The following is a 22772-nucleotide window of genomic DNA, read 5'->3' as shown; positions in this document are numbered from 1 at the left end:
GGGATGTGGGTTCAATACCTGGTACCAAAAAAAGGGGGAGGAGGATGGGGAAGTAGCTCAGTGGTAGAGTGCCAGTAGGTTCAATTCCTAGTACTGCCAAAATTTAAAAAGAAAAAGGAAAAATAAAAAGGAGAAAAGTGTAAAATGAACAATGGAGTTCAATAACTACTATTTGTAATCATCTTAGTAAAAATTGAGTCAGGTGATTGCCTTCAAGTAAATATTATTGATGGATGCTGAAGTTTGTGGGTGACAGTTGAGGAAGAATGGGTATTTATACACACAACATTTCCCCAAAGATGACTGGCTAATTACAAAGGGGAGAAATGGTAGTTTTACAGAGGAGAAACTTGGTACGTATACCTCAATGAAGTGATTAAATTTAATTAACATCTCCAAGGAAGGGACATGTGATAAATCTCGGAAGGCACATGATTTATGTAGTTTCCTGCCCAGGCACATGATTTATGTAGTTTCCTGCCCATGCAATACCTGAATCTATTAAGGACAAAACACCAGACAAACCCACATTAAGAGATATTATATGAAACACCTGGCCTATTCTCTTTGAGATTGTCAATAATGTCAAAGTTATGAAAGAAAAACAGGATTGAGGAACAACTCTGGATTAAAGGAGACCAAAGAGACACCAGAGTTAAATGCAAGCAATGACTCTAGACTGGGTCCTGACCTGGTCTCCAGCACCTGTACCTCCTGCCTCTGGGTAGGGTCACCTGGGGTGATAAGTGGCATCACTTTCATGATTGCAGGGCTGTTCCCCTCCAACAGATGCTTAACTTGTTTGTAATATCCAGACAGGAGACACAGTGGGACATTTGATGCTGGGACATTTGATGCTAAGACATGAATGCTTGATTCACCTGGCAATGTCTAGGGTAAAGGACAGAATCACCAGATGGGTCCCTGAAAGATAAATAATTCTAGTAAGTGGAGAGGGTCCTCTTTGGTAACTCCATGATTAGAGGAGACAGGGTGTTTCAGTGAGAGCCCTGGGTGGGCAGGGATAAGTGTATGACCCGTATCAGTGAGTGCCTACTCCTTGGAGTGGGGCTAGAGCTGCCATGTGCTGGGTCACCACAGAAAGAAAGGAGGCCCAGGCCTAGAAAGCTGTGGCACAGATAAGTAGAGGCCAAAGGTTCATGTTTAATAAGCCTGCCTGTGAACATCAGAATTTTAGCATTCTGTGGTGAACACAACCTATCAGATGTACCATCTGGGCTAGTGTGGACAGCCCTGGTGTGTGTGGAATCTGGCCCACTCTCAGTCTGTGTCCCTCTAGTCTTCAGTGGGCTGCTGCATCTGGGTCCCACTAATGAGTTCACCCCCAACCCCCTCCTTTCCCATCACCTTTGGAGGCAAGACTTGGGTCCCAGCCATCCCAGGGCTGGCATGGATTGGAGGAAAGGGGGCTCACTTTCTGGGACACAGGAGGGCCTGACAAGAAAGGGTGACTGAAGTAGTGGGCATTCTTGCTACTCCAAAGGAAATGAATCAGTATGTTGAAGAGATGTCTGTATGCTCATGTTTACTGCAGTACTATTCACAATAGTCAAAGTGTCCATCAGCAGATGAATGAGTAAAGAAAATGTGATAATAGATATAATATTATTCAGCCTTAAAAAAAGAAGGAAATCCTGTCATTTGCAACAATATGAATGAACTTGGAGGACACAAAACTGAGATAAGCCAGGCACAGAAAGACAAATACCACATAATCTAACTTACATATGGAATCTAAAAATATTGAACTCAGAGAAGTCAAGAGCTGGAGGGAAGTAAGGTTGGGAAGATGTGGGTCAAAGGGTACAAATTCACAAAGGACGAATCAGTTCGAGATGGACTATAAAATCTATTATATAAGTACTGACAATGTACAGTCATTTGTTACTTAATCATGAGGTTTGTACTCGGAAACATATCATTAGCTGATTTTTGTCATTGTGTGAATATTATGTGTGTGCTTATATAAATTAAGATGGCTACCATGTCATTAGGCAATATAATCTTATGGGCCCATTACAGTATATGTAGTTCATGATTGACCAGAACATTGTTATTGGGCACATGACTGTACTGTATTTTTTTGGGGGGGTGCAGTTCTCACTATGTTGCCCAGGCTGGCCTTGAACCCCTGGGTTAAAGCTATCCTGCTGCTTCAGCCTCCTGAGTAGCCAGGACTACAGGCTCACACCAATGCGCTGGGCATGAATTGCATTCTTGGGGGTTGGGGAAGGGGTGACATGCAAGTACCAAGATTGAAGATCATGGTCCCTAGCAGGACCTGGCGGATAGGGCAGGCAGCTCAGAGGTGAACCTCCAGCAGGTAGCGTAGGCGACACTGGCTCTCCTGGTAGATAAGGTACTCGCTCTGCCAGAAGTGGGAGCTGCTGAACTCTGGGCATTGCAGGGGTGGGCCCTGGGGCACTGCCACTCGATGGCCATCCAGCTCCAGCTCAGTGTCCTGGGTTGGATCTGCAAGGCATGGAAAGGCTCATGAGTGACTCAGGGGGGTCACTGGCCCCTGGTTTTAGCAGTTTGTCCTGTTCCCTATGCTCCCCACTTCTGCCACAGGGAAAACGCTGCTCATTCCCACCTTACCCACCTCCAAGCCCCTGTACAGGCTGGACCTTCTTGGCATATCCTCCCCCATTTCTCTCTGGGAAACTCATACTTCAATGCTCAGTTACTGACACCACTTTTTAAAGCCTTCTCAGATGCTGAGGAGGATCTGTTTCATCAGTGGATAACAAAGTTAATGACTCCAGTGAAGGAGGCTGCATCTTTTTGTCCCTCTCCACAGTTCTTTCTCTGCTCACCTCCTCCCTAAAAATGTCCTAGTCCCCCATCTCAGCCCCACCCCTATCCTCAGGCCTGTCTATTTTCCCAGGGCTCACCAGGCTCTGTGCGGCCTCGGGCGATGACACTGTCGAAGCCATCGGGTGGACACGTCAAGTTGGGATGATTGATGGTGATGTGGTACTCTCTACCCAGGGCCACCTCGCCCAGGAACATGTAGCCCACTTGGTGGGAACCACAGTGCATAGGAGTAACTACGGGACATAGGGAGGCTCAGTGGGGGATAGCTCAGACCCCTGACTCCAGGTTAGGGGGCTTTCTGCTGTTGTGACAATGTTATATCTCCTGGCTTTTTTGTCCCTGCTCCTTCCTACCTCACCTGCTCCCTCACTCCTTGTCCCCTGCCACTAGTCTCTACCATCTCTTTCTTCACCAAGTCAGTAAAGGCCTCCCAGGGACCAAACCCAGGGGGAGTCTTCTTCTATGGTCTGCTTTGCTGATATTGCTACTGGAATTCCTCAGCCTCCACCCTGGGACCCCTCATGCTATCTTTCCTGAGGCCTCCAGCCACTCTTTCTTAGGCTTCTCTACCCTTCTAGTAGAACTCTTGGTTTTCAGCCCCATCTGTCCTGGGGCTGCATCCCTGCATCTTTTTCTCTGGGATGGGTGAGTGGTAGTGGCCTCCAGTGATGCAGTCAACCTAGTCTGAGAAGTCAGGCTGGGGAGGTCACTACAGTGAGGACACCCCTGGTCCCAAACTCAGAAGTCACCGGAGGTACTTTTGACCCTCTCCCATATACTACTCATCCCATCACCCACAAAGCCCTCTCCTGGATTCTGTCCCCTCCATCTCCATAGTCCTGGGCAGGGTACCCATCACATCTGGCCTGAGTGAAAGCCCAGACTTCCTGCAGCCTCCAGCCTCTGCCACCTCCACAGTCACCGAAATCCCGCTATGTACATGTCCAACTGGGCTTTCCAGTGCTCTCTGGAGAAGGCCCCCTTGATAGTCCTGGGACTCCAGCCCTTGGTGCCACCAGGCATTGCTTTGCGTTTCAGCATCAGGATGTGCCTGGAAGTCTTGGCTTGCTGCAGCCTCCCAGCTTCCGCGTTATCCCCTTGCGAGTCTGGTTGGTGCACTCATTTGGTTGGTGATTTCACCTCCTCCAGGAGGTTGTCTCTGACCACCAAGAGCCTCCTCTGAGGCTCACCATGTCCCAGGATGCCTCACTGAGCACTATGGTTAGTAACCCTTTAAGGATTCCTCTCTCAGGTCCACCATGAGTTTCCAGTGGCTAAAGACTGGGCCCAATTCACTTTGGCACCTCCACACCCACCCAGGACTTGACTCAGAGTGGTGCCTCACCATAGAAAACTGATTTGCTGTTCTCTGAGGCGAAGTAGATGCCCTTGCCAACACGACCACTGGAATGTGGCATGATGCGGAGCCCACTGGTGAGGATAGCAGCCACCACAGCCACGTTGGTGCCATGCCACAGTAGCCTCCGATTACCCAGCTTGGAGTGGGCCTGGAATCTAGCTCCCTGGGTGGGGGAGGGGTGGGAGATAGGAGAGGCCTACCATGCAAGGGTTTAGGTGCCTCTTCTGTTGTTTGGATGGTATGACCAAGGCGTAGGTCCCCTCTGGTCACTCACACTGAGCCTGGCAGAAACTGGTCAGAGCTGCTTAGCCAGCTCATCAAGGGGCAGATAAGCCAAGGTTATCTAAGGGACAGGAGGTGATGGGGGAAGGGCTGGAAGAGTCTCTTACCTCCCCTTCTCGGTTCACTTTCCAAATGTTTTGCAGAGTAGGGTACCTGTGTTTGCTAGCAGTCTGTTCTAAGTAGGTTTGTATTACCTGTGGGAGAGCAGAAGCTGGGGGCCAAGGTTGGGAGACTAGTGGACCAAACCCTCTGATCCCTCTAGTCCCAGAGCTTTCCTTGGGCCCTAAGAACACAGGGAGAGAAGGTTGAAGGCCAGGACGCCTATGGGCAACTTGAGGGTAGCTGGGCCAAGGGACAGGATGGTGCTCTGTGGGACCCAGCCCACCTTGTACTCAGGTGCTCCAGAGTCCAGCAGCTGAAGCTCACACTTGAGGAGCTGGTAGTCTCGGTCCAGTGGGTGTGGCACCTCTTCCACTCTCTCCTCCTCCCCAGGGGTTGCCTGCAGGGTCTGGGCCAGCTCGATGTCTGCCAGCACCTAAGATGATGGGCACTGGCAGCTTGTCTGCCCACTGGACTTCTGGTCTCCCCCTCTTCTTCCACATGTCTGTTCCCAGAGCCACCCCACCTGTTGTCCACCTGTCCATCACTACCCCCCATCTGTTTGGCCTTCTCTTCCCCTGTCCCTCAGCTTTTCCACTGCAATCCATCCCTCTGGGCTTTCTTGACCCTCTGACCCCAACATCCCTTGTCCAGTCTGTCTGTCTGTTGTCCCCCTTGTGCCTGCCCACCTGCCAACCCTTACCAGCAGCATGTCCTTCTTAGCCTGAAGAAGCTCAGGGGAGTTGATGGGCGGGGGCCGGCTGCGGCCGAAGTTGTGTGGGATGACAGTGTAGAAGTGGGAGGACAGCTCCTCCAGGTTTTGGGCACCAGCTGCAGGGGCTTTCAGGGCCACCTCCAGTGCCTCCAAGGCCTCAAAACCTCGTGCAATCTGCTGTTTGCTCAACTTTCCCAGGGGCATCTTCTTCACATCTATGGGGATGGGAGAATGAGGGGACTCAGTCTGGCAGCTCTGCCATCTGGGGGCTCTGCCACTGTGCCTGGTCCCTCACCCTCACCTAGGTTCATGAGGGCCATAGCATTCTTAAACATGTCCTTGCTGAAGATGTTGGTGATGAGCTTCTGGGTTGCGGGATCCAGGGAGCAGGGCTGCACCCGCTTGGTCACAATACTTTGTGGGCCTCCATCCACCTGATGAGAGAGGACTCACATAGGCAGAAGCAGTTGGGCAGGGCACCTGCCCTTGGAGCAGGGTGTGGCATTAGACAGAGACTGGCCAGACAGAGGCCAGAGGGGGAGGTTGGTGCCTGAGGTTACAGAGTTGAGAAGTGGCAAAGCCCCAACAGCTGGGTCTCTCCAACCAGTCCCCTTCCTCTGCCCAGAGCCCACCCCTCCTCCTTAGTCTCTTTACCTTCACCACAGCCTCCAGAGTCTCGGCCTCTCCCTGTACTTCAATAAGTGTGTATTTGCCAGGGTGGGCCACAAAGTGGTCTCGCTCTGCCCAGTTGTTCTTAGTCTTGTCCCGAAATTTCTTCTCAAAGTCCTTTTTGGCATCTTCTAGGCAGGTGAAGTGGTTGATCTTTGACTGGCCCACCTCTCCCTACAAGTGATAGCCTTCAGGGGTGTGTCCACCATAAATGTTTGCCCACCTCTATTTTGAGCCGGGCCCTGGACAGTTGGAGGTGAAGGGGGACAGTCAGCAGCTGTGGCCTTTTGGGGGGCCTGGGGAGCGTGTGTTGAGCAAGAAGAGGTGGGGCAGAAGGGGCACTTACCACACGGCCCCAGCGGTTCCAGCAGACAAAGTTGCCGCACTCTTCCAGCAGCTGGATGATGTAGAACTTGTTGTTGTTGCTTCCGATGTTGGTCTGGTTCAGGGTGCAGTCATAGTCTTCATGTACCTGAGCAGAGGCAAGTGGGGGTGGGGTGCTGATTGGAGCTGGATGGGGTGCCTGGTTGAACACTAAGAGAAGTCTGGTGAGGACAGGAGTCTGATTGCTTTGGGGTACCAGAGGCAGGCTTGTCCTGGAGCTGAGGAACCATGGTTCTACACTGAGGGATGCTCTTTGAAAACACATGGCTAAGCCCTGGCATGGGGATGGGGGCTTCTGGAAGGACATAGCTCTGCCCCAGGTAGCAGAATTCAAGGGGGGTGTGGTTCTGCCCTGAGGGCTGATTTGAGGGGACATGGGTGAGCCCTGGGACACTGAAGGAGTCAGAGCTCTTCCTTTGGAGTGTGGTGGGGGGGAAGCCTACTGGGGGTCTGATGGGTAGACATGACCTCTCTTGATCTAAAGGGATACAGCCTTGACCGCTGTGGTCTTGGGAAGATGTGACTTTGCTGTGGAACCTACTTGGGCCTTGAGCTACCTGAGCAGAGCTCAGCTCCCAAGAGGGAGGGGTGTAACTGCATTTAGAAGGGAGTAGGCTTCAGCTGACTAGGACTGTAGCTCACCTGGATCCTGGCATTGCTGCTGAGCGGACAAGAGGGGTCCACACGGATTACACGCTTCTCTGTGGGTGCAGCCCTGAGGGCCTCGGCCGTGGAGCGGAAGTTGTCCTCCTCTCCTGCCCCCTGTCGTCCTTTCTTCTTGGGACCCTCTGTCTGCACCACAGCCTTTCGTTTTGGAGCCATGGTTGTCCTGGGGCACAGGGGGTCTTTAGACCTCCATGGTCTCTGTACCCCACCCAACCTCATAGCACAAAATGGCATACCATGAGCTTGCCTTTGGGGGTCTCCTACTACTCCCCCACTGCCTACATTTCTAGCCTGGGACCCAAACCAGCTCTCGGTATCTCAAATATGCCCCTCCCTCCAGTCACAATAGCAAGGTCAGGACCTGTCCAGTCTACTCACTGTGGCCAAGGAACAGGTTGGCTTCCTTCTCTCTCTCTTGTTCTTTAGTATGTCCTGAGGTGGTAGGGAAAGTGAAAGGAGAATCTCCACCTCCCACTTCTGGGCTCCTCCCTGTTCAGAACACTCCTTCCTTGTCAGCAAGCTGGACCTGGCATGGCTGCTGGGCTGAGTCACTGAGCTGTGGCAGAAGGTGGGCAGCAGCAGCTGGGGGATGGACAGAACTCCTGGAGTCAAATCTCTCTCCAGAGTTTGGGTCCCAGTGATGCAGAAGCCTGTTCCTAACATACTTAAAGAGTCCTGAGGTGCCAGTCAAAGTCTAGATCAGTGGCTTTGAGTTGCTAAGGATCAGGGGCCAGTTCTACCCACCCTGTCCTGCCTACCCTACAGATGGTTATGGGGAGGGCCACAGGACACTCACCGAAGAGGAGCAGGAAACTGGGAGAAGTGGCTGCCACCAAGCCTGATATCAGGAACACTGTGTGCACCTCCCAGGGCAGTCTCAGATCTGTGGTCTGCTTTAGCAACCCTCTGTCAGCCTTAGGTTTGACTTAAGGAGGGATTTCCCAGAAATCACCAGGGGAGGAAGGGAGAGCTGGTGGTGTAGAATTCCAGCTATGTGGTCACCAGTGGGGTGAGTCAGAGGCTGGGCAGGCTGAGGTCGGTGGCCTGTCCCACGGATGAGGGGACGCTGATTTGGACACATCCAAGGCCCAAGGGAGTGGGAAGCCCTTAACGCTGCTCGTCTGTTCTGGGGCATGCAGCACATATCCATCAGTTTTCCCAGTGACCCTGGCCCTGGGTATGGGCATGTTTTCCTTTCTCCAGGGCTGACTCTGTTTTCTAGAGCCCTAGTTTACTAGGGCTGGTTTACTCTTGCCTCCGCCCTCAACCAGGAGTCACATTCTGGTACTCAGAAACCCGCATCTCTGGCGCCCCCCAGCGACCACTGGGCGCAAGCGCAGAGAAGGCCTTCCTGGCCGGACCCCTCCCTAGAAGTCAGGTAGCAGTAGAGCGCAAGCGCCACAGCCGCAGGCCGGAAGCGCCCTGGAGAGAGTTGCTTCCGGTTGTAGCCCAGCGCTGGAGCCTATAGAGGCTCCGGGATGCGTGGCCATGAACATCTGACCTATGGGGGGTTGGGGGCGTGACAGAGCCTGCTGGAGGACCCAATGAAGCTGTGGGAGGCGGGACCCGCCGGGCTGCTGAAGCCTGTCAGGGCGCAGGGTCTTGCCATGTGGCCGGGGGTTTAGTTGCCTTGTGAGCTTTCCAGCAGCTTCTGCAACGCACTGCAGCATGTCCACCACCGCGGCAGCTCGTAAGCCTGGAAAGCAGGCCTCCCGAGCCGGGGCCGCCGCAGGGCCTGGCAAGCGGCGGCGAAAGGTGATTATGGGGTTACCGTGTACGGTGGTCAGTCTTACTACTGAGGCAACGATCCCGGCTGCCTCCCCAGCCTTTTGCCCAAGACCCCAGCTGGAGCCAGCTTCGTTCCTCTCTCTGCTAGCCAAATCCCGGAAAGACTTGCGCTTGACCCAGGCCAGGAGCTGCAGCCTTTCCCAGTCCTGGGACTCTTGAGGGCCCACAGGGACACTTGGTCAGTGCAGGGTGGCGGGAGACCTCTGGCCAAAGATATGGTCATATACTTCCAGGCCGACTCTGCGGGGGACAGGAAGAAATCTAAGGGTGGCGGCAAGATGAATGAGGAGATCTCCAGCGACTCTGAGAGTGAGAGGTAAACTGTTCTTGGTGGAAAGGGAAACAGGCCTGTGGTTAATGGAAAGCTCTGAATCCGGGCAGAGCTGGGCCAAGGACCCACGACTTAAGGCCATGACTTTCAGATCGTGGCTTTTTCCTTTAATTTCTGGCCCTGCAACATTTCATTCCCACTGCGGTGCCTCTGTGCAGAGGCCCTAATGGGAGACCATTGAGAACTCCTGGCTCAAGACAGGGAGCTAAGCACGGGGCTGGACTGACAGGCACAGGGAGAAGGATTCAAGGCATACTTGCTAGTTCTTCATACTTGGTAGTTCGCTGTTTTCTTACATCGTTATAATTACTGGTCTCCCCTGGTACTTTTGATTTAAGATGAATTTCACTATATTGCCCAGGGTGGCTTTAACCTCCTGGGCTCAAGTGATCCTCCTGCCTCAGTATCCAGAGTAGCTGGGACTGCTGGCACATGTGCCTCCCATGAGTCTTTGACATGCCAGGCAGTGGCTTCCATGAGAGCAGCAGGTGAAGAGAACGTGTTCTAGTGAACATACATCTTCCAGTGGTGTGTACTGGGAACACAGGACAGAGAGAAGACATTCAATAGGGCCTAAGAGATGAGGAGTCTTGTGGAGCATGGGGAGGGCATTCAGGGATCAGAAAAAGTTCAGGGGTGAGTTGGGAGGTGTGTTGGAATGGGAGGTGGAAAAAATGGAAGGGCAGGGTGCATCCAGAACATGGAGGGCTTTGAATGCTTCCCTCATTTCTTTGGGTGATGGGGGTGGTTGCAGGGTCTCAAAGGGCCAGGCAAGGCATTTCCCCATTGGAATGGAGGCCTTCATTCTAGGGAATCCTAGTGCCTTCCTTATGAGTGTGATACAGAAATTCTGCTTCTAAACTTGAGTATGTGTGGCATTAACTTGCTCACAGAAAGACTTAATATGTTTTCTTAATCCTAAGGTTAGTGTATATGGTTGTACTATAAGCACTTTTAAGTATTTAAAATGTTGTATTGTGAAGTGTATCAGTTACAAAGTATGAATGAACTATATGACTGGGGATGAAGCTCGGTGGCAAAGCACTTGCCTAGCATGCACTAAGTCCTGGGTTTAAGTCCCAGCACTGCAAAGTGAAAACAAAAACATGTTTGTATATGAAGAATAAAGATAAAATGGTGAACCTCTGCTCACCTCCCACTTAGGTTAAAAACTAGAACTGTCATTCCTGACTCCAGTTAATCATTTCTTTGGTTTTCTTTTTTTGGCAGTACTGCTGGACAGGTGCTCTATCACTGAGCTACATCCCTAGCCTTTCTTAATTTTATTTTGAGACAGGGAGACAGAGTCTCACTAAGTTACCCAGGTTGACCTTGAACTTGCCATCCTCCTGCATTAACCTGAGCAGCTGGTACTATAGGTGTGGCCATCATATGTGGCTTAAGTTTTTTTTTTTTTTTTTTTTTCTTTTTGCAGTGCTGGGGATTGAACCCAGGGCCTTGTGCTTGACAGGCACTCTATGAACTGAACTATATCCCCAGTCCAGCTTAAGAATTTTTTTAAAAGGCCTGGCACAGTGGCATGTGCCTGAAATCCCAGTGACTCTGTAGGCAGAAACAGGTGGATTGCAAGTTTGAGGCCAGCCTCAGCAACTTAGTGAGGCACTGCACAACTTAGCAAGACCCTGTCTCAAAAAAAAAAAAAAAAAAAAAAAGACTGGGAGTGGTAGAGCAGCAGCTCTGGGTTCAATTCCCAGTATCAAAAGAAAAAAACAAAAAATCTTAAAAAAATTTTTTCTCATTTAGGTATAATTTATATACAGTAACATTCAACTTTTTTAGTTTATAGTTCTGTAAATTTTGATAAGCCCCAGTTGGGTAGTTGCCTTTTCCAGAATGCCCTATGAATGGAATCATACAGTGTATGTGCCCTTCCTTTTCTGTCTCTGGTGTTTAATCCTTAAACAACAGATTGATTTTTGAGTAGAAGCTCTACTCTGCTGTGTAAGAAAGGTGCCGCCTGGTCTGGCCTTGGCTTTCCTGAAAGCAAGGTCCTGGGAAACACAGTTGAAGTACCTGACAGACTCAGTATCAGCTCAGGAATGGGCTGCTCTGGATTTTCTGTTTTGGAGTTGCTGTGACCTACCTTCATCTGCCAGGAACAGGTCAAAGCAGGACCTATCTTTGAGTGAAATGAGTGCCTTCAGTTGGTTCATGGTCTGGAGCTTGGGAGGGACAACAGGAACTTGATCAGCACAAGGCCAAGCCAAATCCAGTTAGTATTCACCTGGAGGTTGTACTCATGGTACAGGATGGTGCTGTGGCAGAGAGTTTAGGGTGATGACAGTTCCAGTGTGTCTGCTTCTTGGGTCCTTTTTTCTGATTGGACTGATTTCTCCCCATGTCTGGGGTGGTTGTCACCTTGGGATCTGCCTTTTTTGTCCTCTGTGTTTATCTCTTGCTTCTGGAACCCCATGCCATCATCCTTCATGGTTTACCCTCTTGTTTGTGAAATGCATCTCTATCCTTCCTGAAAAAGGAGAAAGGTTGTGTCACTTTACTCATCTGACAATATATTTTTGAACTTAGGGCCTTGCACATGCTAGGCAAAAGTCCTCTACAACTGAGCTCTACATCCAGCTCTTTTTATTTTTTCCTTTGAGTCAGGATCTAGCTAAATTGCCAAGGCTGGCCTTGTACTTTTTTTTTTTTTTCTGTACTAGGGATCGAACCCAGGGGCACTTAACCACTGAGCAACATCCCCAGCCCCCCCCCCCCCCGCCTTTTTTAAAATTTATTGAGATAGGCTCTCATGTAGTTGCTTAGGGTCTTACTAAGTTGCCGAGGCTGGCCTTGAATTTGTGATCTTCCTTCTTCAGCCTCCAAAGCAGCTGGGATTATAGGTGTGTACCACTATACCTGGCTTCTGGCAATATCCTGATTTGTCATTGGTGCTTTCAGTGGGCAGGGGATTCCAGGTATTGGCTCGCCCTTCCTTCCGTCCTTCCTTCCTTCCTTCCTTCCTTCCTTCCTTCCTTCCTTCCTTCCTTCCTTCCTTCCTTCCTTCCTCCCTCCCTTCCTCCCTCCCTCCCTTCCTCCCTTCCTCCCTCCCTCCCTCCCTCCCTCCCTCCCTCCTTTCCTCCCTCCTTCCCTCTCCCTCCTTGTAGTACTGGGGGTTGAACCCAGGGCTTTGTACATGCTAAGCAAATGTTCTACCACTGAGCTATACCACAACACTTTTTTTAAAAAGTATTTTTTAGTTGTCAATGGACATTTATTTATTTACTTATTTATATGCAGTACAGAGAATTGAACCCGGTGCTTCATATATGCCAGGCAAGCGCTTTACCACAACCACATCCACAATCACAACACTTTTTACAAATTTTACTTCGGGTCTTGCTAAGTTACCCAGGCTGGTCTCTTCCCTCAGCCTCCCAAGTAGTTGGGATTATAGATGTGTACCACTGCTTGGTCAGGGATAGGCATTTTTCTTCTGAGCTTTGTGTATGAGGCTCCTTTGTCTTGTTCTCAGTGTTGCTATTGAGATGTCTGAAACCAGTTTGATTCCTGACCCTTTCTGTAGGAAGCCTATAGAACCTTCTCTTTCTCTAGAGTTGAGAGATTTGAGTGATCTCTTTGGGGTTTGGGTATTTTTATCTTTGCAGGGCCCTGTGCATTTTAGTTTGTTAAGTCATACCCTTCAGTTTTTTGCATGTGTAATTGCTGGTCCCGACAGGGATGGGGAAGGTTAAGTGTCAGGATGCACAGTCCTTGTGACCAGAGGAGTGAGATGAGCTCCTCAGACCTAGCCTCCTCCTGCCCACAGCCTGGCTCCAAAGAAGATCGAGGAGGAGGAAGAGGAAGAGGAGTTGGAGGAGACTGTGCAAGAGAAGAAGCTGCGCTTGGCCAAGCTCTACCTTGAGCAGCTCAGGCAGCAAGGTGAGCTGTGGGCAGGCTAGCTGAGGGCCAGGGACTCTGCTGGAGATTCCTACTGTTCCCACTGTAGCCCCAGCTACCTGATAGGTGACCGACATAGTTGCCCAACAGCTGCCAAGGCTTGCTGGTGTTGGCTACCTTATGGGGATAGCTGGGAGCTCTAGTGGTCCTTCTGGGCAGGATAGACCTGCAGGGGACTTTTGGAATGATCTGATAAGTCAGGAGGAGATTGTCCAACCTTGCATCCCCTCTGCAGAGGTGAACTGAACTTCCCATTGGACATAGACCAAACATTCAGGGCCCAGCCCTGGAGTGGAGCTGTGGAGATGGAATGGGAAGGGAAAAGAGGGATCTTAGCCTTGGTTTACATGAACCGGTCTGTCCTACACAGAGGAGGAGAAGGCCGAGGCTCGTGAATTTGAGGAGGACCAGGTAGCAGGGCGCCTGAAAGAGGATGTGGTGAGTGTGGAGGGAAGGTGAGGTGAGGTGTGTGTGGGGGGGCGCTGGTCCTGCTCCCAGGACCTCACTCCTCTCTTCTTCATGCAGCTTGAGCAGAGGGGACGGTTGCAGAAGTCAGTTGCAAAGGAGGTAAGAGGGCAGGGCACTTTGCTATAAGGTTAGAGGGAATCAGTTGTTCTACCTGGATTGGTGGGCAGAAGACCCAGTGGGGCTCAGTGGAGTTCTTTGTTCTGGGATACCGTGTACGCCTGGGCACATATGGTTAGGTAAGGGTCTCATCCTTGGCAGCCTTTGGTCCTGTTTTCCTTTAGGCCAGGGTGGGTGGGAAAGGTTGGTGTTGGGGGTGGGTCCCATAATGCCCCAGCTGCAGTGACCCAGCCCTTTACTTGCCCAGATCCAGGCCCCAGCCCCAGATGACATTCGAGTTTTACGGGGCCACCAGCTCTCCATCACGTGTTTGGTCATCACCCCTGATGACTTGGCCATATTCTCCGCTGCCAAAGACTGCACCATCATTAAGTGTGAGTGAGATCCTGGGTAGGATGCAGCCACTGGGGATAGCTGGGAGAGCTGATCTGTGGAGAGGGAGTTATCATGGCAAACTGAGCTCTGATGGGGGAAGCCTCTGGAGGCAGGTTTTTCTACTGAAGAGAAGCTTTCTGGATAACAGTGGTTGCTTCTGCCCAGAAGTAGGGCTTATTATGAGCTCTGTGCACTGGAGACCATTAAGCAAAGACAGGACAATGACTTAACAGGAATTAAGTTGCAGGTGGGTGGTTGAATTGGAAGATATTTGAGGCTCTGCACTTAGGATTGAGTCCCTGGGCCTTCTGGCTTCCCAACTTGATAACTGAGCACAGTCCTCATCTACCCATGGTAGTTACAGGAAGTAACTGAAGTCAACACCTTCAGTCCCAAAATACTTTAAAAAATTTAGTTTTTGTTTGAAATTCTAGGGATCAAATCCAGGGCCTTGTGCATGATATGCAAGCTCTTCCATTAGGCTATACCTCCAGTCCCCAAAGCACTTTTGTATCTCTTCCCTTTATTGGGCTTTATGGTGTTGTTTGGGACTGTTACCTACCACTTAATATATGTGGAAACTGATGTGACTTGGCTAGAGGTTCACAGTAGCTGAATTAGGTACTTTGACTCAAGTTCCATTTTTCCATGGCCCCTTTTCCATGCTGTCTCTTGAGGGGATTGCTAACCTGCCCTGTCCCCCATCTCAATATCCTCTGTCCTCTCCTGGTGACAGGGAGTGTGGAGAGTGGACAGAAACTTCATGTGATTCCACGAATCAAGAAGGGTACTGAGGGGCAGCCCCCTGGCCACTGCAGCCATATACTCTGCATGGCCATCTCCTCCGACGGCAAGTATCTTGTAAGATTGGGTTAACCCTGGTGGCAGGTGGGAGCCTGGGTGTGTGGTGCATGCCTGTAGCCATGGTCCTCATCCCCACAGGCCTCGGGTGACTGCAGCAAACTCATTCTCATTTGGGAGGCTGAAAGCTGCCGGCACCTATATACCTTCACAGGACACCGGGATGCCGTTTCAGTGAGGAACTGGGTCTTCCTGGGGATATTTAGCAGACACCTGTGGAGTAGGCCTGGCACTGAGCCAGGGGTCACCTATCCTTGGGGAACCCACACTGTGGGGTAGTGAGTGGTGTATAAAGGACAAAAATGGGCTGACAGGATGGGGAGTTGACGAGGGAGACCAAGTTCAGCTTGCACAGGGACAGGGAAGCCTTAAGAACTCATATTTGCTTAAGGGCACACAGGCATGCCTCTGGGTTTCATACAAGGCCTCATGGAGGGACCTTACAGAGTGTTTTAGGGAGAGCTGATTCCCTGTGTCATGTGACTTGCTTTCAGGAGGTCCTCCCTAAACCCCACCTCTGTCTCCTGCTATAGTCCAGGTCCCCTTTTGCCCTTTTCCATGCACCCTTAGGGGCTGGCATTCCGCAGAGGCACCCACCAGCTCTACAGCACATCCCATGACCGTTCAGTGAAGGTGTGGAATGTGGCAGAGAATTCCTACGTGGAGACGCTGTGAGTGTGCTCAGGCAGAGCGTGTGTGGATACAGGTGTGTAGGTTCAGGTGTGAACCCATCCTACTATGTCTTGTCCTCAAGCTTTGGGCACCAGGATGCTGTGGCTGCACTGGACGCTCTGAGCCGGGAGTGCTGTGTGACTGCTGGTGGCCGGGATGGGACTGTGCGCGTGTGGAAGATCCCTGAGGAGTCCCAGCTTGTCTTCTATGGCCACCAGTAAGGCAGCCTTCATGCCAGGTGGGAGGGCTCTGTGAATTGGGGTTGGGTCTGGGCCATGCCCCTAACAGCCCCTTTCTCCAGGGGTTCCATTGACTGTGTCCATCTCATCAATGAGGAGCACATGGTGTCGGGTGCAGATGATGGGTAAGACCTTTTTTTTTCTAGTGTATTACGGTTATACATAATGGTGGGGTTCATTTTGGCATATTTGTAAATGTATATAACATAATATTCTCCCTTTCAGTTCCCCTTCCTTCTCTCCTCCCTTCCCCTGGTCCCCAGCTGCCTTTTTGATGCTTCTGATCACTGCCCACTGCTGGGCCCTGAACTTACCTTGTAGGCTACCCCTTGTAGAGGAGGAGTCACCATTTTCATAGATGAGATGCTTGTGACCTGCCTGCACCTCACAGCTATTGTGTATGCACTTGATTCCTCCCTGCTCTGTGCATTTTTGCCCTACCCCTGACCCCTCACTGTCTGCATGCCTTGTCTACAGCTCTGTGGCTTTATGGGGCCTCTCTAAGAAGCGTCCACTTGTCCTACATCGTGAAGCTCATGGACTGCAGGGGATGCCAGGCCTGGAACAGCCCTTCTGGGTGTCATCAGTGGCAGCCCTACTTAACACAGACCTCGTGGCCACAGGTGGGGACCCTGTGAGGCAGGGAGAAGGGTGTCCAGGGTGGCTGCTGCAGGGATTGCTCACTGTCTGCCTATTCCTCAGGCTCCCACAACAACTGTGTGCGGCTTTGGCAATGTGGGGAGGGCTTCCGGCGTCTTGACCCTCTGTTTGACATCCCACTGGTAAGTAGGACCTGAATACTTAACCTGTCTCTGCCATACTCCCAGGGTCCCTGGAGCTCCTGACCCTTGGAATGTGCTCTTTGACTGCTTCCTGCCAGAAAGAATCCTTATCAAGGCTGGGCTAGTTCTGATAAAGTCCTAGCATGACAGGAATTCTCCCTTTCCTCCTCTTCCCATTCCCTTCCTCTACTGCTCTCCCTGTCCTGGGTGTGGGGTATAAGGGCAAAAGCACAAAGACCTGGTGGTGTGATTGGTTCTGCATGACTGGAGCATGTGGAATTGATCATCAACACTGGGTGACCTGGGGGAGAGTAGCAGGATCTGTCAGTGATGTGCTGAGTGTAGGCCTCAGTCCATGAAGGTGGTCCTGGGGGTCGCTGGTGCCCTACAACCAGGAACCAGGCCCCAGGCCCATCTTGATTTAATTAGTGTATGCTATCTTCTTGATCCTTACCAACCCCCTGCCAAGCTGGTACTCTACCTCCACCATTTCACAGGTACAGTGGCCGAGGCCCTGAGGGGTAAAGGACTGACTGAGCAGAGATTTCGTTCCCCAGCCCATGACTGTGATGCTGGGGATTGTGGTGGAGGTGTGTTAGATCTAATATTTTAACCTTGTTCCTCTTTCTCCTCAGGTGGGTTTTATCAACAGTCTCAAGTTTTCTAGTACTGGGGACTTCCTGGTAGCTGGAGTAGGACAGGAACACAGGTACATGATGACTTTGAGGGAGGAGGCTGAGGGGCAATATGGTACTGGCTGGGCAGCTGGGTGGGGATGAGAGTAGAGACCGGGTGGGAGCTGAGCGGTTTCAGCTGCTCCTTTGGTCCTCTAGGCTTGGCCGATGGTGGCGGATCAAAGAGGCACGGAACTCCATCTGTATCATCCCACTCCGCAGGGTTGCCAGACCCCCAGCCTCCAGCTCCTGATGCTCTTATCTTCTTATTTAAGTCCTTCCCAGGTCATGCCCCACTTTTTGTATTAAAAAAATACCCCTTGTGGACTTTGTCTCTTGTAGCTTCTGAGAGGGGGAGTGTGACAGGGACTGTGAATTGGAAGATGCTTGGGGAGGGGCAGTACTCCCATGAGCTCTCTGCTCTGTCCCTTCTGGCCTGAGATCCTTTATTATTTTCCAAAGAACTTGGGAAGGGGACCTCAGCTGGCTTCTGGCTTCCCTGGGTATCCTGTATGACCTCATCAGGCTAGCTCCCCACCCACTGCTCTGGACTGGAGCGGGAGGAAGCTGCTTACCCTTCAAACATAATTGAACCATCCAATTACTCATGTAAGGAATGCTGTTGGGATCTGAGAACTGAAGTGGAGACCGCTGGGCCTGCAAGTCAGGCTTTCCTCACTGTCCCACCCAGGCCAAGTCATTCAGACTGCCCCTGAGGTGGGGGTCTTGTGTTAGGGTTGAACCCTGGACATAAACCTATTGCCTGGGAACGAGGTCAGAGTTGGGGATATCTCTGTCCCATTTCCAAATGGCAGAGCCAGGCCACATCACCCATCACAGCAAGAACCCTGTTGGATAAAGGTATCAAGGTGGTGTTTACTTTCTCTAATTTTGCCAGCTGGGTAATTTACTCCTGTTGTGGGACGAAGCTGACAAGGAGTTGAAGTGTAGGAGTATAATGATGAGCCCTCCTCTTAGTGGGAAAATGAGAAGGGGATGTTAAGGGGAACCCCTTAGCCTTTTGGGTCCAATAGCTGCACCTCTCAAGAGGTGATGTGGTACCTGCAGGAGAGAAAGCCACAGCCTGCTGCCATGCTAAGGAGAACTCCCCTTCGCACTGACATGTCTGCATTTGTCCTGGGCCAGAGGGGTCAGGTTCAGACTAAGCCCTTGAAAATCCTGTTACAAAATCAGAAGATATTGGTGGAATTAATTTTCTTGTATATCCTACCTCAGTTAAGCTCAGCAATGGCAAATATACCTTCTAAATGACTTGGGAAACAACATGGAAAAGTCCCTGAGTACATGAATCCTTTCCTATTAGTACCCTCCCAGGGAGGAATTAAAGTTTGAGGTGGAATAGCCCTGTGAAGATAATTGCTCCCATGTTCTGCTCAGCCTTGTTCTGCTGGGCTTCCTTGCTGCAGTTGGATTCTTTTTTTTTTCAATCTAAAGAAACTATTAGTTTCTGTAATCAAACCCATTTGATAAGCTTTAGAGACTTAATACAGTGTGTTCCCTCTGTACAAGTGGAAAAAAAAATTTAAATGTTTATAGATCAATATGGCTGTTAATTTCTGTACAGTGTCAACTCAACATGATCAACTGCGAAACTTTTGCAGTTGGTTTCTTGAGCACCAGCTGCCGTCAGCAAACCTAGTGCCTTCAGCCTTCTCCCAGGCTCTCTTTTTACCTGCTTTGGCCAAGATCCAGTTGTTCCATGAGAGTGTGCCTCCTACCCAGCTCTCAGAGGTAGAGGGAATGTTCAGAAGGTCTCCTGCATCATTTAGCTATTGCTAGGAGACAAAACATCAAAACTTAGGGTCTTAGCAGAGTTACTACCCATGGGTCTATAGGTCAACTGTTTCCTTCTGGTCTGAGCTGAGTTTTTGTAACTCTGGGCTGGAGGCTCTACTAACCTTGTTTAATCTGTGTTTGGAGGTTGCTGGCAATAGGTCTATCTAAACCATAGGCTAGGAAAACTGAACACTGTAAGGTGGTTTGTCATTCATGAGCAGGCTAGCCCAGACTTGTTCACATGTCTGGAGAGGGTTCCAGGACAGTGAGCAGAAGCAAATCATGTAGAGGCCTTGATTCACATCTGGCACTTATGTCACATTCTGTTAGCTAAACTGAATGGCAGACCAGCCCAGATTCAGGGAGAAAGAGATGCCCTCTCTCATTGGTTGCCAAGTCATATTGCAAAGGGTAGAAAGATAGTACACTTCTGCAATGAATCCACTATGCATTCTACTGCCTGTTCAGGGCATCACACCTCCCTCCTGCCAGTGCTGTGGTCTCCTTGCTCCTGAGCAGGCAGAGGATATTGGTAGAGACAACCTAAGACTGATGGTCTAGGACGAGTCAAGGATGGAATGAGCCAACCTGGCCAACTGGCTACTCTTAGGGGGTGGCATGGCAGATGAGCAGTTGATACTAAGTCACTCCTTTCTGCCTAAGAATGGGCCTAGGAGTTAGGTCTGAATCTCTGAACCCTAACCCCAGTCCCTGTACTGGAACTGATCACAAGCCCTGACTCCAAAAGAGAAACACTGTCCTGGAGGTGAGAACAATGGGGCTGGTGACCTCCTTTCCAGGATGGGCCAGGGCCTGTTCTGGGCTTTATCTTTCTGCAGCCTAGGGATGCAACCTCTGATGGCAGTGACAAAGGTTGAGGCCACTTCATGGAGCTGGTGATAACACCTGTCCTCAACACCTGTGGTTTTGTCTACAAGGTACTCATTTTTATTTCCTTCTGGAGATGGGACCCCAATTTCTCATGGAAAACTGTTCCTTCGCCCATGTAGCATGTCCATCTGTCCATCCATGCATTTGTCCATTCAACAAAACAAGTTCCAATGATGCTCAGCTCCTATTTGGGCCATGAGGCCTCAGAAATGAACAAGAAGGTTCCTGCATTTAAGAAGCTCACCTTTAGGAGATCATTAAAAAGTGTAAACAAGCAGACATATAACATTCAGATGACCAGTGATATGAAGGGTGAAGCAGAGTAAGATGGGGCCTCATGGGGGCAGGTGCTCTGAGATTTCTGGAGAACTTACATCAAGAGAGACCTGAACAATGGTAGATGGAGGAAGGGCATCCCCATGCTTAGAATAGCCTGACCAAAGGCCCCAAGATAAAAGCAGTAGAGGGGTGCTAGTGTAGTAACTGAGATGATGGGAAGTTGGGAGAGTGACTTGGGGAGGGCAGGTCTGTTCAGGTGGGGCCTTGAGATCCTGAGAAAGTCTTGAGATTTTTTTTTTTTTTTTTCACATGCAATGGGACCATGAGAGAATTGAGAGCAAAGTGACTGGATCTGGTTCACATTAAAAGATAAAAACAATCCTCTGGCTGCTTGCTGTGTGGAGAATGATTAGGGGTGAAGGTGTGGGGGGAAAAGCAGCCAGTTAGGAAGCTATCATAGTGCTGTAACAGGTAAGAGATGATGGTGTTCTCAGGGTAGGGGTGGGATACAGCCACGTTTGAGATGGGTGTTTAGAGAGAGTTGACACATCTTACTAATGGATTGATTGTGGAATGTAAGAAACAGTGATAACATGTTTACTGAAGTGAGGAGAACCAGGTGGGGAAGGGGTTGGTTGGGGAAGAAGTCAGGGTTGAGTGGAGGACTCCTCATGTTTGCAGTGTCCAGTAGACACAGGGAATTGAGTGTGCTATGGGCTCACTGCTATGTATTGGAATTGCCTGCATGAAGCCATGGGGTTCTGGGTTGTAGCTACCCCTGTTCAGGGGTTGGGGTGGGGCTTTCACCTGTTATATCAAATTTCTATGACCATGATGATTTTGTGGGGTGGGCACATAAATCTTGTTGATCCAGTTGGATTCAAATTTGGGATTTTTATTTGGAACTATTGGAAAAATTTCTGTGAGGCTATAAAGTGGGAACCACCAGTTTTACCACCATGGTGTATGTGTGTGTGTGTGTGTGTGTGTGTGTGTGTGAGAGAGAGAGAGAGAGAGAGAGAGAGAGAGAGAGAGAGAGATAATCTATTGAGAAAAGGAAGGGAAGCATCATGAGGGAGAGTGTGGAGCCAGGAGAGTATTTAGAACTTCTGCATTTAGCCCTGTCTCTGCTGGCCAGTTGGAGTTTTCTCTCATATTATTCTCCAACAATATACTAACAAATATGTACACACAGTTTAAAGGATAGGTAAGGATATAGGAAGGAGGGAGAGTAGAAGGACACATTTGAGGCATTCCTAGGTCCTCAATGGGCAAGCTAATGAAAGAGACACCGAAAGTCACCATTCACTGATCTTTCATAAAAGCTATAGCTCTGAGTCCCAGTGACAGTACTAACACGGCACTGAGGCAGGCCTCACACATGGGGGAAAACTTGGGTTCCCTTCCTGCTCTAGGCCTTAATCACCAACAGATGGGGCAGCACTAGGAAGGAGTGAGGTAGGTGCTTTTGGGGGTATCCACCCCACTCAGTCCTGGGGATGCTGAGACCTGCCTGGGTTGTGCAGAGGTCATAGGATCTTCCTCAAAGATATGCTTCCCAGGCCTTCCTACCCAGTAGGAGAGAGAAGGCAGTGACAGCTGAGACAGAAAGTGATTGGCTGCTGGCTGTTCTCCAACTGCTTGTTCCCCTTTTCCTCCTCTTCCTCTCCTACTAATCTACCACATCTCTGTCTCCTTTCTCTTAAGCTTCTCCCCTTTCTTCCACCCCTAACTTTTCAGTGCTTGCTCATCTGGTTGCTATCCAGTTCTTGGTGCTGAATCCACCTTCCTGATGGAGAGAGAGTTTCTTCAATCACAGGCCAGTTACTTCCTGATCACCCCCATCCATACTGGGGGCACTGGGCACAAGGAAGAACAATGACAGGATCTTCCTTAAGAATAAAGAGGGTTTTCAAGATGGCGGCCTAGAGGGTGGCTGCATTTCATGTTGCTCCAGGACTCAGGATTCAAAAGAGGAGATATTGAGACACTTGGGACCAACTCAAAGCAGCCGGGTGAGTCTCTCCCATTGGGGAGGCGTCCCGGATGGGACAGTGGTCCCGGAACGCAGGAAACTTTGTGAAGTAGAGCTGCCGGTGAGACGCCCCTCCCCCCGCTGGAGCAGTGAACTCGGACAACTAGGAGCGCCGAAAAGGAGGCCGCTCGGCACAGCGCTGGGACTCGGAGCAACCACTGGGGATCCGGCGGCTGCCCAGGGGAGGAGTGGCGAGGAGAGCTGTGTGGACTCAGGACACCGGGGCCTGCCCTGAGGAGGAGGAGGAGGAGCGTGGCCACTTGGATTCGGAGAGACTGCACCAGAGCTACAGGCGGTTGCCAGAAGAGAAACTCCGCGGCGAGCTGTTTGGTCTCAGAACGACGCTTCTGAACCCCGGGGCCTGCCCTGAGGACGAGGAGGAGGAAGAGGAACGCGGCCGCTTGGATTCGGGGTGACTACACCAGAGCCTCAGGCGGTTGCCAGAGAAGAGGCTGCGTGGCGGGCTGTTTGGACTCGGACCACTTCTGAACCCCGGGGCCTGCTCGGAGGAGGAGGAGAAGCGCGGCGGGTC

At 50.7% G+C, this 22772-nt stretch overlaps 3 protein-coding genes across 5 annotated transcripts in view; 2 read left to right on the top strand and 1 right to left on the bottom strand.

The window, feature by feature from the left end:
- Positions 1–1533: 1533 nt before the first annotated feature.
- PARP3 (poly(ADP-ribose) polymerase family member 3) lies at positions 1534–8164 on the bottom strand. The gene is made up of 12 exons (XM_079154985.1): positions 7810–8164; positions 7392–7595; positions 6990–7176; positions 6310–6435; positions 5949–6137; positions 5596–5728; positions 5283–5509; positions 4866–5015; positions 4588–4674; positions 4184–4361; positions 2916–3071; positions 1534–2493 (listed from the first exon to the last, which is right to left on the bottom strand). The coding sequence occupies exons 3-12, from the start codon at positions 7167–7169 to the stop codon at positions 2324–2326; spliced, it is 1596 nt and encodes a 531-aa protein (XP_079011111.1). The 5' UTR covers positions 7170–7176; positions 7392–7595; positions 7810–8164; the 3' UTR covers positions 1534–2323.
- A 289-nt stretch (positions 8165–8453) lies between these two features.
- RRP9 (ribosomal RNA processing 9, U3 small nucleolar RNA binding protein) lies at positions 8454–21000 on the top strand. Of its 2 annotated transcripts, XM_079154987.1 has the most exons (16): positions 8454–8768; positions 9035–9117; positions 12920–13032; positions 13421–13488; positions 13576–13617; positions 13883–14009; positions 14747–14871; positions 14953–15045; positions 15442–15542; positions 15626–15760; positions 15845–15907; positions 16260–16405; positions 16485–16564; positions 17200–17273; positions 17398–17523; positions 19875–21000. In XM_079154987.1, exons 1-15 carry the CDS (start codon positions 8682–8684, stop codon positions 17489–17491), a joined length of 1431 nt encoding a protein of 476 aa, XP_079011113.1. In that variant the 5' UTR covers positions 8454–8681; the 3' UTR covers positions 17492–17523; positions 19875–21000. The 2 variants fall into 2 exon arrangements, with proteins under 2 accessions (XP_079011113.1, XP_079011112.1); XM_079154986.1 differs by lacking the exon at positions 19875–21000 and having other exon boundaries at positions 8455–8768; positions 17398–17640.
- Positions 19841–22772, top strand: part of LOC306670305 (IQ domain-containing protein F1-like) — a 25014-nt gene continuing 22082 nt past the window's right edge. Inside the window, exons 1-2 of one of the 2 annotated variants that reach the window (XM_079154989.1) lie at positions 19876–19973; positions 21946–22024. In XM_079154989.1, the coding sequence (XP_079011115.1) occupies positions 21998–22024 (27 nt within the window). In that variant the 5' untranslated portion in view covers positions 19876–19973; positions 21946–21997. Of the gene's footprint in view, positions 19974–21945; positions 22025–22772 lie in introns of both variants that reach the window. The other variant, XM_079154988.1, reaches the window with a different exon arrangement.

The sequence above is a fragment of the Sciurus vulgaris genome (assembly GCF_902686455.1).
Source record: "Sciurus vulgaris genome assembly, chromosome: 10".
In the NCBI taxonomy this organism is placed as follows: Eukaryota; Metazoa; Chordata; class Mammalia; order Rodentia; family Sciuridae; genus Sciurus; species Sciurus vulgaris.
This window is presented reverse-complemented; position numbering and strand designations above follow the sequence as displayed.

Bases quoted from the DNA above. Each gene is read 5' to 3' on its own strand.
- PARP3 (XM_079154985.1), bottom strand. From the start codon at position 7,169: ATGGCTCCAAAACGAAAGGCTGTGGTGCAGACAGAGGGTCCCAAGAAG. The intron at 5,729-5,948 runs GTAAAGAGACTA...CTCTCTCATCAG, and splicing joins CTCTGGAGGCTGTGGTGAAG to GTGGATGGAGGCCCACAAAG. The intron at 2,494-2,915 runs GTGAGCCCTGGG...CATGCCTTGCAG, and splicing joins CCGAGGCCGCACAGAGCCTG to ATCCAACCCAGGACACTGAG.
- RRP9 (XM_079154987.1), top strand. From the start codon at position 8,682: ATGTCCACCACCGCGGCAGCTCGTAAGCCTGGAAAGCAGGCCTCCCGA. The intron at 15,908-16,259 runs GTAAGACCTTTT...CCTTGTCTACAG, and splicing joins GTGTCGGGTGCAGATGATGG to CTCTGTGGCTTTATGGGGCC. The intron at 16,565-17,199 runs GTAAGTAGGACC...CTTTCTCCTCAG, and splicing joins CTCTGTTTGACATCCCACTG to GTGGGTTTTATCAACAGTCT.